Below are 15,432 nucleotides of genomic sequence, written 5' to 3'. Positions count from 1 at the left end.
TTACTGTAGTTGTCTTTTTACTCCACTAAGTTTACTTTTCTGTTTAGTTGGGAAGACCTTCTTATGGAAAAAGTAAATAAAATTCTGTCGAATTTCCTTTGTCTTCAATCCATAAATTAGAGGATTAATTATAGGAGGAAATATCATCACAGAAGCACCTAAGGCCTTTCTTAAGTTTGGGGATGCGGTCTCAAATCTGTGAGCCATCAAAGCAAAAATTATGTTGAACTCCAAGCATAAGAAAACAATTAAATGTGTACCACAGGTCTGAATTGCTTTACCTTTGGCATCAGACTGTCTTTTAGCAACAACTGTGATTAAGATTTGGATGTATGTAAACACCACTATCAGCAGAGACAAACCTTGGATAAAAGCTATTGTAAACAGTCCATAGTAGTTATTTACCTTGGTGTCCCCACAGATGAGCTTCATTAAAGATGGATTATTGCAGAAAATGTCCACTATTTTTGTGCTACAAATTTCTTTGTGGTAGTTCAGCGCAAGTGCAAATCCAATCATAGTAAAATCTAAAGTCCACATTATTATAATTATTGTTAGCAAGTTGTTTGGAGACATCAAGGTGTTATATTTCAATGGACAACAAATGGCAATGTATCTGTCATAAGCCATAGCACTGAGAATGAGAAGTGACCCAGCTCCATACAGATGTGTCAGCAAGGCTTGCACAAAACAAGCAGAGTAATTGATGGATCTATTCTGTGAGAGTATACTAGCTATCAACTGAGGGAAAAAGGCTGAGGCACCCACCATATCATTAAGTGGCATGTTAAATAACAGAATATACATAGGTTTATGGAGTTTCTGATTCAGAACAATTGTTAACAATACAGTCATATTGAAAACCAAAATGGCACAATATGTGAGAGTTCCAAATATGAATGCTGGAAAAATGTTTGATGGAGGTAAGTCCAGTGATTCCATAGTCAAGGATGTGATATAAATGGAGAAATTAGAATCCATGTTATGTTTTGTTTGATTTAACTCTGTTTCGAACCCTAAATAGGGAGAAGAAAAGAATAAACTTTGCAAAAAGAAGACTGGTTCCCACACAGTTTCATAATTAGGACATCTCTTCAGTAGTAAGAAGACTGCTTAACCAGGGAAGGCATGCATGCCAAAATCAGATCATATCTATTATTTAATCTAATATTATTATTTAAAAATGGAGAATTTTGGAAAACACAGTGTTTAACAGCGTGTGAGAAAGGTTTCAGATGTCCATCAGTTCAGGTGTGTAAACATGCAACAGCCTTGCATGACATTTTATACACTAAGCATTAGAGGCAAGTCCTTTCCAAATCCCAACTGATCACCTCTCAGTACCATGGCTCTGGAGGTGGATCCTGCTGGATGCACACCTGCTACCACAGCGAGGACCTGGTCTTAGCCATGCAGAATTTAATCATTATCAAGCCACAAGAGCATTCACAAAATTTTATGGTTAAACTAGCAGAAGCTCAAAACCTCAAGTTGTTTATCTGTCCACAGGCCCAATTAGGATACTAGCATATACCACTACCTTTTCCAGATGTCTTCAACCCAATATCTTGTCTAAATTGTATAAGTGCATCAGCAAAAAATATTCAGTAGCACATCTCAGAAAATGTGCCAAGACAGACAAATGCTCATGTCACACAACCATCTACCAGAGACCCCTGTCCTCTGAGCACTGAATAATAATTATTGCTATTGTCTCATGTTTTCTTCATTACTTACCCTTTAAAAACTGCTCTATGAACTCTTGCCAGTATCTAGCAATTGCAGTTGCGTTTTTTTTTTCCTGATTTGTACCTTCTTCTATTTATATTTAGTAAGGTGTTTTCACACTGTGGGCTTCTGACTTTTGCCTGCATTTTGGGCTGCTGAACATTTAATTTACTAAGCCTATCACCAGTCACCCCGTACTGTGCATATGGTTGGGCAGAATGCATTTTGTTTATGCCTGTTTAATTTCTTCTGCGCTCTGGCAAAATATTGGCACAAGGCCAAGTGACATGTCAATCTTTAATCAAATGCTAAATCGTTGTGAATTTATGTTGAAGATTTGTTGTATAACAATTCGGCATAAGCTTGATTAATTTTAAAACTGGCCTCATAATTTAGCCCAGATATTTCAAAAGTTAAAATATGCAGATAACCAGGTAGCTAACATTAGCTAACCTAGCTAGCTCGCTAGGTTAACCTTTCTTTCATTCGTTTTGTTCTCTCTGTTTCAGTGTTTGCTCAGCAGACATAGTCTGTATGGACATGCTTGATAAAAAGAGATTTTAGGGTAACTTGTTCTCCTTCTGTCAGTGATAACTTAGAGCATGCAATTTATTGGTAGCTCCCTTTTTTGCTTTTTTGCTAGTTTTAGAAATTAAGGTAAAGGTAGTTTTGTTTGTCTGCGTCCGTTTTATTTATACAGAGGGGAAATGGCTGTGGGGCGTTTACTGTGACTGTAAGTTATACATTTAAGGTATTTTTTTAGCAGACGTGTAGTTAGAAAATATTTTAGACTTAAGCCCTTCTCGAGCTGGAGTGATTTTGCCAGAGGAGGTCCCGTAGTATGATTTATAAGGGATTTCACTGGCCAGTTCATTGGTGAATAAAGTTATCTGTCATTTCCCCACATTAGCTCTGATAGCCCGGATCAAAACCTCATAGTTTGGGCTTTCACTTCAGCATTTCGGCCTTTACACACTGAAGTCGGTTTATAGAGAAATCAAGCATGTGTGTAAATGATCTTTTTCACACCATGTGGGCTCATTTAACTTGACAGATGTGTCCCAACAGGACAGAAATATTGTTGTTTTAGGAGAGGATCTTTCAGATATCTAATTCCATTCTCTTTCTACACAGCCCTTTCCAAAAAGTGTTGTGGATCACAGTAGTCCTGTTTGAACTTGAGGATAAAGGAACTGTGCCAAGAGCTCCATTTTAGTGGTTAGCATCGTCTCCCAGTCACCTAAAAACAGAGGTGCTGATTCTATTACATCATTGTAAGTGATTAACAAAGGAGCTGGAATTATAGAATGTAATTCACTTTTATAGAATTATACAGTGTAATTCACAATTATTATTTCACATTTGTAAAAGCTACGGACATGGATTAGCTCGTACTGCATTAAAATCACACGCCTTATCGTAATCACTCAAATTACAGCACCTCCTCTGGTAAAAGTAATCTAACTTGAATATGGTTTTAAACAGGATTAGTTTGACAGGGGGAGGTTGGGGTAATGCAATTATTACCAGTGTTTCTCAGGGATTTTAAATTTCCAATCTAATGATAATGCTAATAACACGCTGTACTCACTTAAACAGCTAGGTACTTGTGAGTAACTGAATGTTCTGTCTTTTTGGTGGGAACGCAGTGCATAAATCGAGTAGCACTTTCACCTTTTGCAATTTGCTGGCAGAATGGTAGGTCACTTCTAGTCTTCATAACTTCAGAACGGATTCAGCTACAGACATGATACACATTTCAGAACATTCAGCAGACCCGCCTCTAACATCATCGAGCTGTAACGTGAGCATCAGTGAATAATTTGGCTTGGGAAATCACCCAAAATCCTGATATTATTGCTCTGCTTTTTGCCCTTCATATTCCAACAAAGGGTTAAAACAGCGACATGATTCACACATCAGATCACTCAACAGATTCTGCCCTCACCATTCACATCCACCTATGACCACCCATCAGCCATCAGATGGTCCTGACCATCAGGACTTACCCCATGTCCAGAGTGACTTTCTGAAGTTTCAGTGAAGATCCGTTCATTAATCCATTTAAATAACTCACAATTATGAAAGCTTGGGGAAAGAAGCCCCAAGTTAAAATGCCACCCCCAGATTATAAATACATTGCAGATTATAAACATAGGATTGGCTGAGGGAGTAGATGTGAAAACGACAAAATGGAGAGGGATAAAAATGCAGCTAAGAAACTGGCAAAGGAGGTTAACAGGAAAGGGGTAAATGGGAAAACATCCTACCAGTCATTTTTGATGAGGTCCCAATGTCAACAGTAAGTAATAAAATTATTAATTAGGTAAACATTTTGATGGAGCATAGTCAAATTATTCATTAAAGTAAAATGCACACACTACCATACCACTACAAAGTCTCTGTTACTGTTTGCTGAGAATGGTCCACCACCCAAAGAATAGAACATTAATTATTCATTAAAATATATACCATTTACAAAAAATACATTCATAGACCATAGACAAAAAATACAATGAGGAAATGGCTCTCCCTAAGGGGCCGTGGTTAAAAAAAATAGTTAATGACATTGCCTTCCCACACAAATGTTTTTCATTCCCTCACAAAGTATATGCTCGTCAGACAGCAACCAAACATAGGACCCAACGACATTGCTTACGTTAGAGCTTTGTTTTAGCATAGCTAATGTTAAAAGTAGTTTTCCCAGTTTCGCCAGTCTATGCTGAGTTTATTCAGCAATTGTTCTCTGCAGTCTCAGTTTCAGTTTGTGCTCACTAATAGCATAATCATGTTTGATTTTGAAAAGCGACACTATGTCTTTATATTTCAATCGAAGATCAATGTAAAATTCAATGAGCTGCTTCATATCTGAGCAAATGCAAACCGTTGCATCATAATGCAAAACATTTGCGAGGGAATGCAAAACCTTTGCGAGGGAATGCAATGCCATTAACTCTTACCCCTTAGGAGCTCCGTACAAGTCAGATTTCAATAATATAGGTTAATTTATGAATATATTTGAGATTTTGGAGAGAAAATTTTTCCCCTACTTAAATGTTGGCTAGGCAGTTGCTCAAAGTAGCCTGGCATCAAATCTGAGCTGTTTTTGGCAAAAAGAATAAAATGTGACCAGTTGTCTCATAACACTTTTTAAAACCTTAGATATAATAGACAAAATAAGTTCTGATGCTTAACACTCAGCTCATATTTTGTGGCATTAACAGTTTTATATATATATATATATATATACATATATATATACATATATATATACATATATACATATATATATATATATATATATATATATATGTATATATAAGAGACTTACATTTATTTGGTAATTATTATGAATGTAATTTCTATTTTAACACAAATAAGAATACATGTTTTTTATTCAAAACTTTGAAGAGAAGTAATCTATGTATAAAGCTTTATGTTCATCTGGCATAGTTCTGGATGTATGTTGGCTGATTTATGGCACTGTCAGCTGTCTTCTGGGAAAGACACGAAAAAATGATGGTGCTTCTGCAGGTTTTGGCCTGTAGTTGGCTACCTTCTGGCTCACTTTTGGCTGCAAGAATCTGGGCCAGTTTGGACCCAGTGAGCAATTTGATTCTAGGCCAGATTTGGCAGCCAGATCTGGGCCGGAAGAAAAACTGCTGGAATCACACCGGATCTGGGCCAGAACTTATTTGCTAAGTGGGTATTAGTATACCAAATAACGGCATAATCCACTTAATTTTATAACTGCTAGTTATTTTTATTTGAGTTTAAAAATAAATACATAAAAATAAAACTTCTCTTAAAAGAATCATTTCACTTTTGGTCAAAGACAAATCTTATGAAAAGTAAATAGCAGTTTCCAAAAATTACAATTCTTTACTAAAGTTGTTTTTTCAACTCATTACATTTCATTGTTTGTTTTGTATGGGAGACTTTCTTATGGCAAAAGAAAGGTTCTGTCGAATTGCTTTTGTTTTCAGTCCATATATTAGAGGATTAATTATAGGAGGAAATATCAGTGCAGAAGCACCAAAGGCCCTTCGTAAGTTTGGGGGTGCTGCCTCAAATCTGTGAGCTATCAAACCAAAGAGTCCACATAACTGCAAACATAAGAAAACAATTAAATGTGTACCACAGGTCTGAATTGCTTTACTTTTGGCATCAGACTGTCTTTTAATCACAACTGTGATTAAGATTTGGATGTATGTAAATATCACTATCAGCAGAGACAGACCTGAAAAAAAAACTATTGTAAAAAGCCCATAGTAATTATTTAACTTTGTGTCCCCACACACAAGCTTCATTAAAGATGGATTGTTGCAGTGTATATCTACAATTATTGTGCTACAAATCTCTTTGCGGTAAGTAAGTGCAAGTAGTGAACCAATGGCAGTAAAATCCAATGTCCATATTATAATAATTATGTTCCTCAGGTTATTTGGAGACATCAAGGTGTTATATTTCAATGGACAACAAATGGCAATGTATCTGTCATAAGCCATAGCACTGAGAACGAGAAGGGACCCAGCTCCATACAAATGTACCAGTAAAGCTTGCACAAAACAAGCAGAGTAAGTGGTGGATCTATTCTGTGACAGTATGCTATACACCAGCTGAGGGAAAAAGGCTGAGGCACCCATCATATCACTGAGTGGCAAGTTAAACAACAGAACATACATAGGCTTATGGAGTTTCCTGTTCAGAGCAATTGTTAGTAATACAGTCATATTGAAAACCAAAATGGCACAATATGTAAGAGTTCCAAATATGAATGCTGGCAAAGTGCTAGAAGTAGGAATGTCCAGTGATTCCAAAGTCAACAATGTTGTATATATGGAAAAATTAGAATCCATTGTGTTCTTTACTTTGCTTCAAGTTTTGAAAGAACATACCGGCAGGAAAAACAGTTAGTTTAAAAAAAAGTGGATAAGTGCCCAAACAGTTTCACAATTTAGTCGATCTTCTCTTAAGTACTAAGAAGACTGCTTACACAGAAAAGGCCCATATGCCAAAATCTCTGATCACATTAGTTTGCTAAAAACAGAGACTCAGGAAGAAAACTGGCCATGAAAAAAGTGATGTCAGTCAGTTCAGATGTGTAAATATGCAGCAATTAGCCTCGTATGGCATTTTTATACACCCAACCATAGAGGCAAGTCACTTCCAAATCCCAGCTCATCACTCTCTCAGTACCATGGCAATACCAGTACCAGTGAGACAGAAATATTCCATCTCATTTGGGATACAAAAGAGTCACCACCCTTTAGTGCTTGTTAAAGGAATATAAAAAGTCAATCTGAAATAAATACTGAGTTCAATGCTATAAGTTCCATGTTAATTCTGGATAGATTTTCTGGATAGGAACCTCATTGTCACATTCACGGTTAATCTGGGATTATCATTAGACCTGGGCAGTGTCTAAAAATAAATAATGATCATCAATTACCAAGTCACTTTAACTTGGTTGCTTTACCACACTGCTTTTAATGCATTCATTTGACACTCAAGTGTAACTTAAACAAGTTGAAGTTCTAAAGCACATCAGTTGCAGATGCTTAATGTAACTTGATGAAAAGTAAAATAAGTAGAATGACTTATTATAGTCTTGGGTCCAAATTTTCAGAGTAGTCAAAGAGGAACTAGGCCCTGCTTTGGGCTCAGAAACATTTGGTATTATTGTTCCACCGAGAGCTAAAAATGGTTCGCATCCCTTGATTGTATATACCACGCAAGGTAAGTGAGACTGTATGCATTGTCTTTTGGAATTCACACAGTCATTGATGAAAGCATTAATTTGCATTTTCTCTTACTGACTTTCTAATAATTCATTTAAAATTTCTGAAATATTTACATTTAACTCTGATACAGAGAATTTTTAGCCTCTGAATGATTGTTTTTATAGACATTTTGCATGAGATTGCTTGCTGCTTGCTGTACCATCTCACAGTCCCTGTTTTATGATGGTTTAGTGCGGTGGAGGAAGATTTATTCCACCCTTTTGTACATTGTAATAAAATAGTTTTTGCCAATGCAAATGTGTGCTAAGTCTGGTCTGTAGTCTCCATCAGTGTTTCTCAACCTGGCTCCTCTGGGGACAACATTTTTAATCCAATCTAACTCACAAAAGGAAAAATGTAAAATATCTAAGAGGCCCTGGGGAATGGGTAGGGAAACACTGGCCTAGATTATTATAAATTCATTTTGAAATTATAACTCAATGTGTATGATTGGTTTTGCTATATATTATGACATTGGTTAAATCAGCGAAGTTGTGCAACTTGGAATTTTGTATTCATTCACTTGTACAAAGGTCCCATTTATACCTGACCTGATTGATCTGAACATAAGTGGACAGTGTTCAGTGTTCAGATAAGGGCAGAGTCTATTGTGCCAATGTGGTTACTGAAAAAGATTTTTATCTATACAAATGTTCTTGATTACATGATTATGAAAAAAATCCTAATTTTTTAAATTAAAAAAAGAAAAAAGCAAAACTCAGGAACAGCTTTGGATTCACAAGACACACCTAGTAAATAGCAACACTTCAGTAAACTGTTTCAGTATCAATCATCAACAAAAAGATTATATACTCTCAAGGTTACAATAGCTATGTTAACGATATAGAATGTCAAGATTAAATATTATTGACCAGTGACATAATAAGTCATTCCAGGCCTGTATGCAAAGCCTTTGGACCAGCCCCCCTTAATCTGAGACACAAATAATCACAAGAAAATGGTAGAAATCATAAAAGATTCAAAACATGCATAAATTTGTGTATTACCAGTGTATTTTTTTTTTGTATTAGCCTATGAAGAACAGTACATACTCACCAAGAAGTCCCACATCCAACACAGCCTCACTTTGCTCCCTTTAGTGCTAAGAGTCCTTTTGAAATTGACTTCAACAGCTACTCAGTAGGTGGAGACTCACCAACATTTATGGTATTTACATTTCATGAGGGAAGGTCAATTTAGTTTACTAGCCATTTCAATGAATTAAATGTTTAATTCACTGATGTATTCACATGTTAAGCCAAATTAATCATTATCTCCTCTGTACAACAAGGTTCATAGTCAGTTAATAATAATAGACCTAATAATCTCCTGTTAAATGACCTAAATCACGATGGTGCAAACTTCACTGAAATCAAAAATAAAATGAGTAAGCATAGATCCTTTTAACAGACACACAAATCCACAGCTGCTGTTTTTATTTTTTTATTTGGTTTGGGAGTTCGTAGAAAACAACATCATCTACTTTGTCAGGGTGTTGGATGTTTCTGTGGAAGATGCATCCAGTGCTGCTCTCAGACATTTGAAACAAATGAAGCTATGCTGCTTTGTCATCAATGCAACTTTCTGTTTGTCACACCAGAGCATTTTGTGTTCTGGTAATTTTGCTGTAACTTCATTAAATTAAACCCCAGAAAGAGAGTACGAAAATTGATAGCAAGTGACATAGCTTGAAATTTACACTGACAAAAGCTGTCAGTCAAAATTTTAAATTAAGCACATTTTAATCATCTATCCTTTAGCAACAGTGAATTTGTGAAGAGTTAGTTAACTGATACCAAACTGACGTTGTAAATTTTCTTCCACTAGAGTAGAGTGTAAAATGATCTTAAGCTTGATGTTTATTGGCATTTTTTTGTGTGTCACGTCTGTGGTATAGCTGTTGTTTTGTGTTATTTACTATGTGGCACAGTGCATCTGATGGAATTGCAAATTATGCATTGATAATGTAAAAAGAAGATGTCATTTACATGCCCCTCAAAACACAGGCCTGTATGCAAGTGCATACCTTACATACCCAGACACTGTTATACCATCTGCCAATTACTATATTATGTATATATAACGTGTCAAGAAATTCTACAGAGGCACAGCTTAGTCTAACTTTTAATGTCTATTGTATTAAAATGGTTTGTTTTGTCAGTGCAAACATGTGTTAAGACTAATTCTAAGTTCAAATTTCTATTTAAAATAATAAATCAATGTGCAGAGTCCTCAGCTTAGCTTTGCTATACACCATTACATAAAGTGATGTTAATATAATTGAGTTGGGCCAACTTGTATGGTTTTAGTATTTAGTGAGTTGTATTAAAAGACCCTGTTTCCACTTTCATATGCCTTGAGTAATCTGATTGTACGTTGGTAGTGATAAATACAGGTATATGCAGACTCCATTGTGTCTTGGAGATGCATTATGATCTGATCATTCCACTTTGTTTATTTTTCAATTTATTTGGACATTGCATTAACAGTCTGGGCTATTTAATGATTTCTAACAGCCTCTGAGGACCTTTTGTCTAACGACAAATGTAAAGTCCTTTCTCCAGCTATGAAATCTGTTCACATGTGGTCACTAGAGATGCATTTGAGGCACATGAAAATGCCAGGTGTAAACAGGTTGTATTTATTATTATTATCATTATGTATTGTATTTATTACTTTATGGCTCATTACAAACACAAATTAATCTGTAAATTGTACTTTTAGTGCTTGTGTTTTATCAGGGGAATTATCAAATTGTGCTGGATTGCCAGCTGGCCCTCAAGGACTGGAGTTGTGCACCCTTGACCATAAGACCAACAGCAGAAATAACCTCAGGTTATATTAATCACTTACAAATCAACGTTAGTAAAAAAATAGGGGTGCGGGAAAAACTCGATTCTTAGATGCATCGCGATGCGGACGTGAACGATTCTGAATCGATTCATTCAACGTCAAAAATCGATTTTCTAAATATTTAATTTCTAACGTAATGTTGACGGAACGCAAAAGGCGGAACTGGAAGTGGGTAAGTGCAGCGCCCGGACAGTCTGTGGTGGCACATAACAAAAACACTACTGGAGGAGCGAGAAATCCGACCAGCTCCCTCTGCATTAAAAGCCAGGTTAGGTCAGGAGTCACAACACAAATAATAAGAAGAGCCATTTTGCCTTTCAACGAAGTCAAACCACCTTGGGAGCCACAACATTTAATGCCCAGTATGTTTCAGTATGTGTTAATGTCGTAGTATGGGCTAAAATATAAACGAGAGCGCAGATTTACTTCGCTCTGCTTTAAGCTTTAGCTTTAGCCGCTTTCCTCCCATCTCGGCCAGAAAACTTTTCTTCAAAACTAGAAGAGTTTCTTGTAAAATGTCTGTTTTACGAGGCTGAAGTCGCTTCTCATTCGCCAGTTTCTCGTTCTAATTTTCCCGTTCCACCTTAAATTCTGCCTTAGGCGCCGAATGTAACTGCTGCACCATTTAAGGTGGAACGGGAAAATACGAAAGAGAAGCGAGTTCATTTTTGCAACTTTTTAGAGAAAGACAGTCTCTCAGCAGATTTAACCAACCGCGCTGCTTATAAATGCGAGTAAGTCCTCCAAATGTTCGTCTTAATCTCTTTTTTCGTTCGCTACTGGCGAGGCCAGACCTCGGGGCTATGTGACCTGCTGTCTGTTCTCAGTCGTTGAGAACCAGGGCTTTCGCGTTATGCTGCCCACTTTGGAGCCGAGATTCAGAGTCCAGTCTCGAAAATACCCCCCCACTCTCTACAACGAGACCAAAAGGGTGGCTGTAACGTACTGCGTGGACACCCATTGCCACTGGATCTTATTTCAGGGCAACAGCGCATTTTATCGCAGATGAATGGCAGCAGCGTCTCTGAATGAGAGCCTTCTAGTTCACTTGCCACATCAGTTCCATTTGATTTATTAATAAAAGATATTTTAGATATTTAAAGCAAAGTATTTGTAATGATCGGTCATGCATTTACATTATGGATCATCACAAATACTTTGCTTTAAAACTACCAAGTCCTCAGACAGTAGGAAGATAGAAATCATGTATAGAGAAATATAGTGTGTATAGTGGTTTAAATTAGACATACAGAACATACAGACGAGACGAAAATAGCATGTTACGCAGGCCGAACAGTTTCACAGGTTTTTCTCTTAAGTAGTAGGAAGATTGCTTAGCAAGCAAGCAAGCAAAGTTTATTTATATAGTGCTTTTTACAACAAGTGTTGTCACAAAGCAGCTTTAAAGAAAAATCTGGGTCTGAGTCCCCATGAGCAGGCCAGTGGCAACAGTGGCAAGGAAAAACTCTCTAAGAGCAATAGGAGGAAACCTTGAGAGGGACCAAGACTCAGAAGCGGAACCCATCCTCCTCTGGTCCACACCGGACAGCAAACAGCATTAGTATAAAGTATTATAGTACAAAACGGGGAAAACAGTTGGAGCAATGGTTAATTAGATTAGTTTTAATTTATGCAGTAGCAGCGTCATTGGGAGGGTCACTTTATGAGGAAAAGTAAAACACATAGAGAGTTAGTTCTGTAATGAGTGACTGATCACAAATTACAGGATTAACAGAGCAGCAGAGACTCCGGCAGGTCTAGTTATTGCAGCCCTTTACTAAAAGGGAGAAACCAGAAGGTAACAGAGACATGAGGGCTCCCTGAGATGTCGGCGCCCCTCCACTCCACCATCAGCAAACTTGAGTGAATGTGTGAGAGCAGCAGGGATGACAGCACAAACACTCCCAGTTTACCATAGTACTCTATGACCATGAACCCCCAGATCTGCACCTTTTATCTGACAGGGAAAATTAATTACCAGAGGCTTGACTAAACAAGTAAGTTTTTAGCCTAGACTTAAAGACAGGCTGTGTCTGAGTCCCAAACAATTACAAGAAGATTATTCCAAAGCCGGGGGGCTTTGCATGAAAGGCTCTCCCCCCTGATGTAACTTTATTAATTCTAGGTACTAATAGTAAGCCAGCACCTTTTGATCTATGTAGGCGTGATGGTTCATAGTAGGAGAGAAGTTCACTCAGGTGCTGAGGGGCAAGTCTGTTTACAGCTTGATAGGTCAGTAAGAGAATTTTGTAATCGATGTGAAATTTAACTGGTAACCAGCGTAAGGTTGATTGAACTGGGCTGATATAGTCAAATTTTCTGGTTCTTGTAAGGACTCTGGCTGCAGCATACTGGACTAGCTGAAGCTTGTTAAGGCTTTTGCTGGAACATGCAGACAGCAGGGCATTACAGTAGTCCAGCCTTAAGGTAATAAATGCCTGAACTAACTTTTCTGCATCCTGTAAAGACAATGTATTGCTTAATTTAGCAATATTGCGGAGATGCAGGAAGGCTGTTCTAATAAGATTAGTTATATGTGCGTCGAAGGACAGATCGGGATCTTTCGTGACACCAAGATTTTTTACAGATGAGCTTGATGCAACTGAGAAATTATTAAGTTTAAGCGTAAAATTAGACAGTTTGTTTCTGCTGCTTTTGGACCAAGAAGCAGAACCTCTGTTTTATCCGAGTTTAGAAGGAGAAAGTTACTCGACATCCAGTCTTTTATGTCTTATATACAGTCCTCAATCTTGCTAAGTTTAATTTTATCATCCGGTTCGCTTGATATATATAACTGAGTGTGATCGGCATAACAGTGGAAATTTATTCTGTGTTTACTGAAAATGGTGCCCAGTGGTAACATATATATATTGTGAATAATATAGGTCCTAAAACAGAGCCTTGTGGAACACCATACTTTACTTTTGCGAGGACAGATGATTCACTGTTTACATGAACAAATTGATAGCGATCAATGAGGTAGGACCTGAACCAGGAAAGAGCTGTTCCTGTTACCCCTACAAGGTTTTCTAATCTATCTAGTAAGATAGCGTGGTCTCTTGTATCAAATGTCGCACTAAGATCGAGGAGGACACATTTCCTTGGTCAGAGAATAATAAAAGATCGTTTACGATTTTTACTAGTGCTGTCTCTGTACTATGATGTGGCCTAAAACCAGACTGAATTTTTTCATGTATATGATTCCTATACAAATAGGAGCTTAATTGTTTTGCTATAACTTTTTCCAAGATCTTAGGTATAAAGGGGAGATTCGAGATAGGTCTATAATTTGACAGTTTGCAGGGATCAAGGTTAGATTTCTTAATCAGAGGTCTAATTACTGCTAGTTTAAGAGTTTTTGGGATATATCCAAGGCTAAGAGAGGAGTTTATTATTGACAGAATATGCAAAATTTTAATCAGTAGTTTAAACAGATGTGTAGGTTGATTGACAGGGAGAGGGAGAGAAACGGCAACGAACGTTAGATTTTATGCTAGTTAGTTTGTCATTCAATGCAGCTGTGGAGTCAGTCACAATTATGTCCATGTCGCCACTGATCATCAAACCAGGTTCACCTCATACCCTTGATGTTGGGAACAGTCATCCTATTAATGCTTCAAAAGGAGACAATTTCATAGTGGAGCGCGGTGTCCTACGCATTTTGCAAAGAACAGCTGGGAACAGTTAAACTCATTTCCTATCCCTGGGTAGTTGCTTCACTTTTGTCAGTCTATCTTTAATAGTTCTGTATTTGCATTTGACAATGCTTGAGGATTGAGAATTGTATGGAATATGAAAATTCCATTCAATGCCAAGGTTTGAGAACATACTTGCAGAGAAATTATAGGAAGTTTAAAATAAGACATATATGATTATGGTTTTAAGTCTGGGGTGCTTTGCAGCGCAGTTTAGTCTACAGAGACAAATTCTTCTTTCTAGAAAATTCCTTTTCATCCTCTTAAGCAAGAAGAAGAGAAGGATCTAGACAGTAACATCCAAGAAGCATTAGAACAGCGTTTTATGAGACGTTCCACTTCCCCTTTAGTTTCTGGATTCTTCTTTGTAAAAAAGAAGGATGGAGGAATAAACTCACAAAGAAATACCCAGACCAGCCTCCTTTAATTCCTGTTCCTCTAGAGCAGCTAAGGTAAGCTCAAAAGCTAGATCTCAGAAGTGCCTATGATCTCATTGGAATTCAAGAAGGGGACAAATGGCCTCTCTAAACTTCCATCGGTGTTTACAACATTTATTAATGACACTTTAAGAAACATAATTGGGAAATATTTCATTGCCTATATAGATGACATTCTCATCTACTTGCCAGAGCCAAGGACTCATGTGGAACAGGTTTGCACGGTTCTTCAGCATTTACTTCAAGATCACCTCATATCAGACTGGTCACCGGGTTTGGCTTTCGACTAGGGACTTCAGGTTTGTGGAGAGGAGTAGGAAGCTTCATCTTAAATATCTGGGCCCATTTAAGGTTCTCAAGAAAATCAATGATGTCACTTATAAGCTTGATTTGCCTTGACATTATTGGATTTCCTGATCTTTTTATATTTTCCTTCTCAAGCCAGTTGTTCCTGGTCTCTTGGATGAGGCCATGCCTGACGTCTCGCCACCCCTCCAGAAGAATGGAGCCCCTGCATATGCTGTTCAACGGTTGCTGGACTCGAGAAGAAAAGGAAGTGGTCTGCAATACCTGGTGGAATGAGAAGGATACGGACCAGAGGAGCAGTGTGGGATCCCTGCAATCAGCACCGGGAGAATCCTGCTCCTCGTCCTAGAGGTAGCTGTAGGAGGGATTGTTTCTGTCCTGTTAGTCTGGTGCCGCAACAGCTCCAGAGTTGCTGTGTTTCTGCTTCCAGTCGCATGAGTGGTGGTTGTTCCAGTTTAGATTTAGAGCCTCATTTGATTTAGCATATATGTAAAGTTGCGTGTCATCCGCATGGCAGTGAAAACTAACGCTGAATCTGTGAAATAGGTTGCCAAGAGGTTGCATGTACAGAGAGAAAAGCAGCGGCCCAAGCACAGATCCTTGGGGGACACCATATTGTACTAGCGTGCA

The 15,432-nt window shown here is 37.6% G+C and overlaps 1 protein-coding gene and 1 pseudogene across 1 annotated transcript; both read right to left on the bottom strand.

Moving 5' to 3' along the window:
• Window positions 1-981, bottom strand: LOC118804426 (putative gustatory receptor clone PTE01). The gene has a single exon (XM_036564936.1). It carries the CDS (start codon window positions 979-981, stop codon window positions 1-3), a length of 981 nt encoding a protein of 326 aa, XP_036420829.1.
• Window positions 982-4,034: 3,053 nt separating this feature from the next.
• On the bottom strand, window positions 4,035-6,587 carry LOC118804425 (annotated as a pseudogene).
• Window positions 6,588-15,432: the final 8,845 nt, after the last annotated feature.

Source organism: Colossoma macropomum, unplaced genomic scaffold, assembly GCF_904425465.1.
Source record: "Colossoma macropomum unplaced genomic scaffold, Colossoma_macropomum, whole genome shotgun sequence".
Classification (NCBI taxonomy): Eukaryota; Metazoa; Chordata; class Actinopteri; order Characiformes; family Serrasalmidae; genus Colossoma; species Colossoma macropomum.
This window is presented reverse-complemented; position numbering and strand designations above follow the sequence as displayed.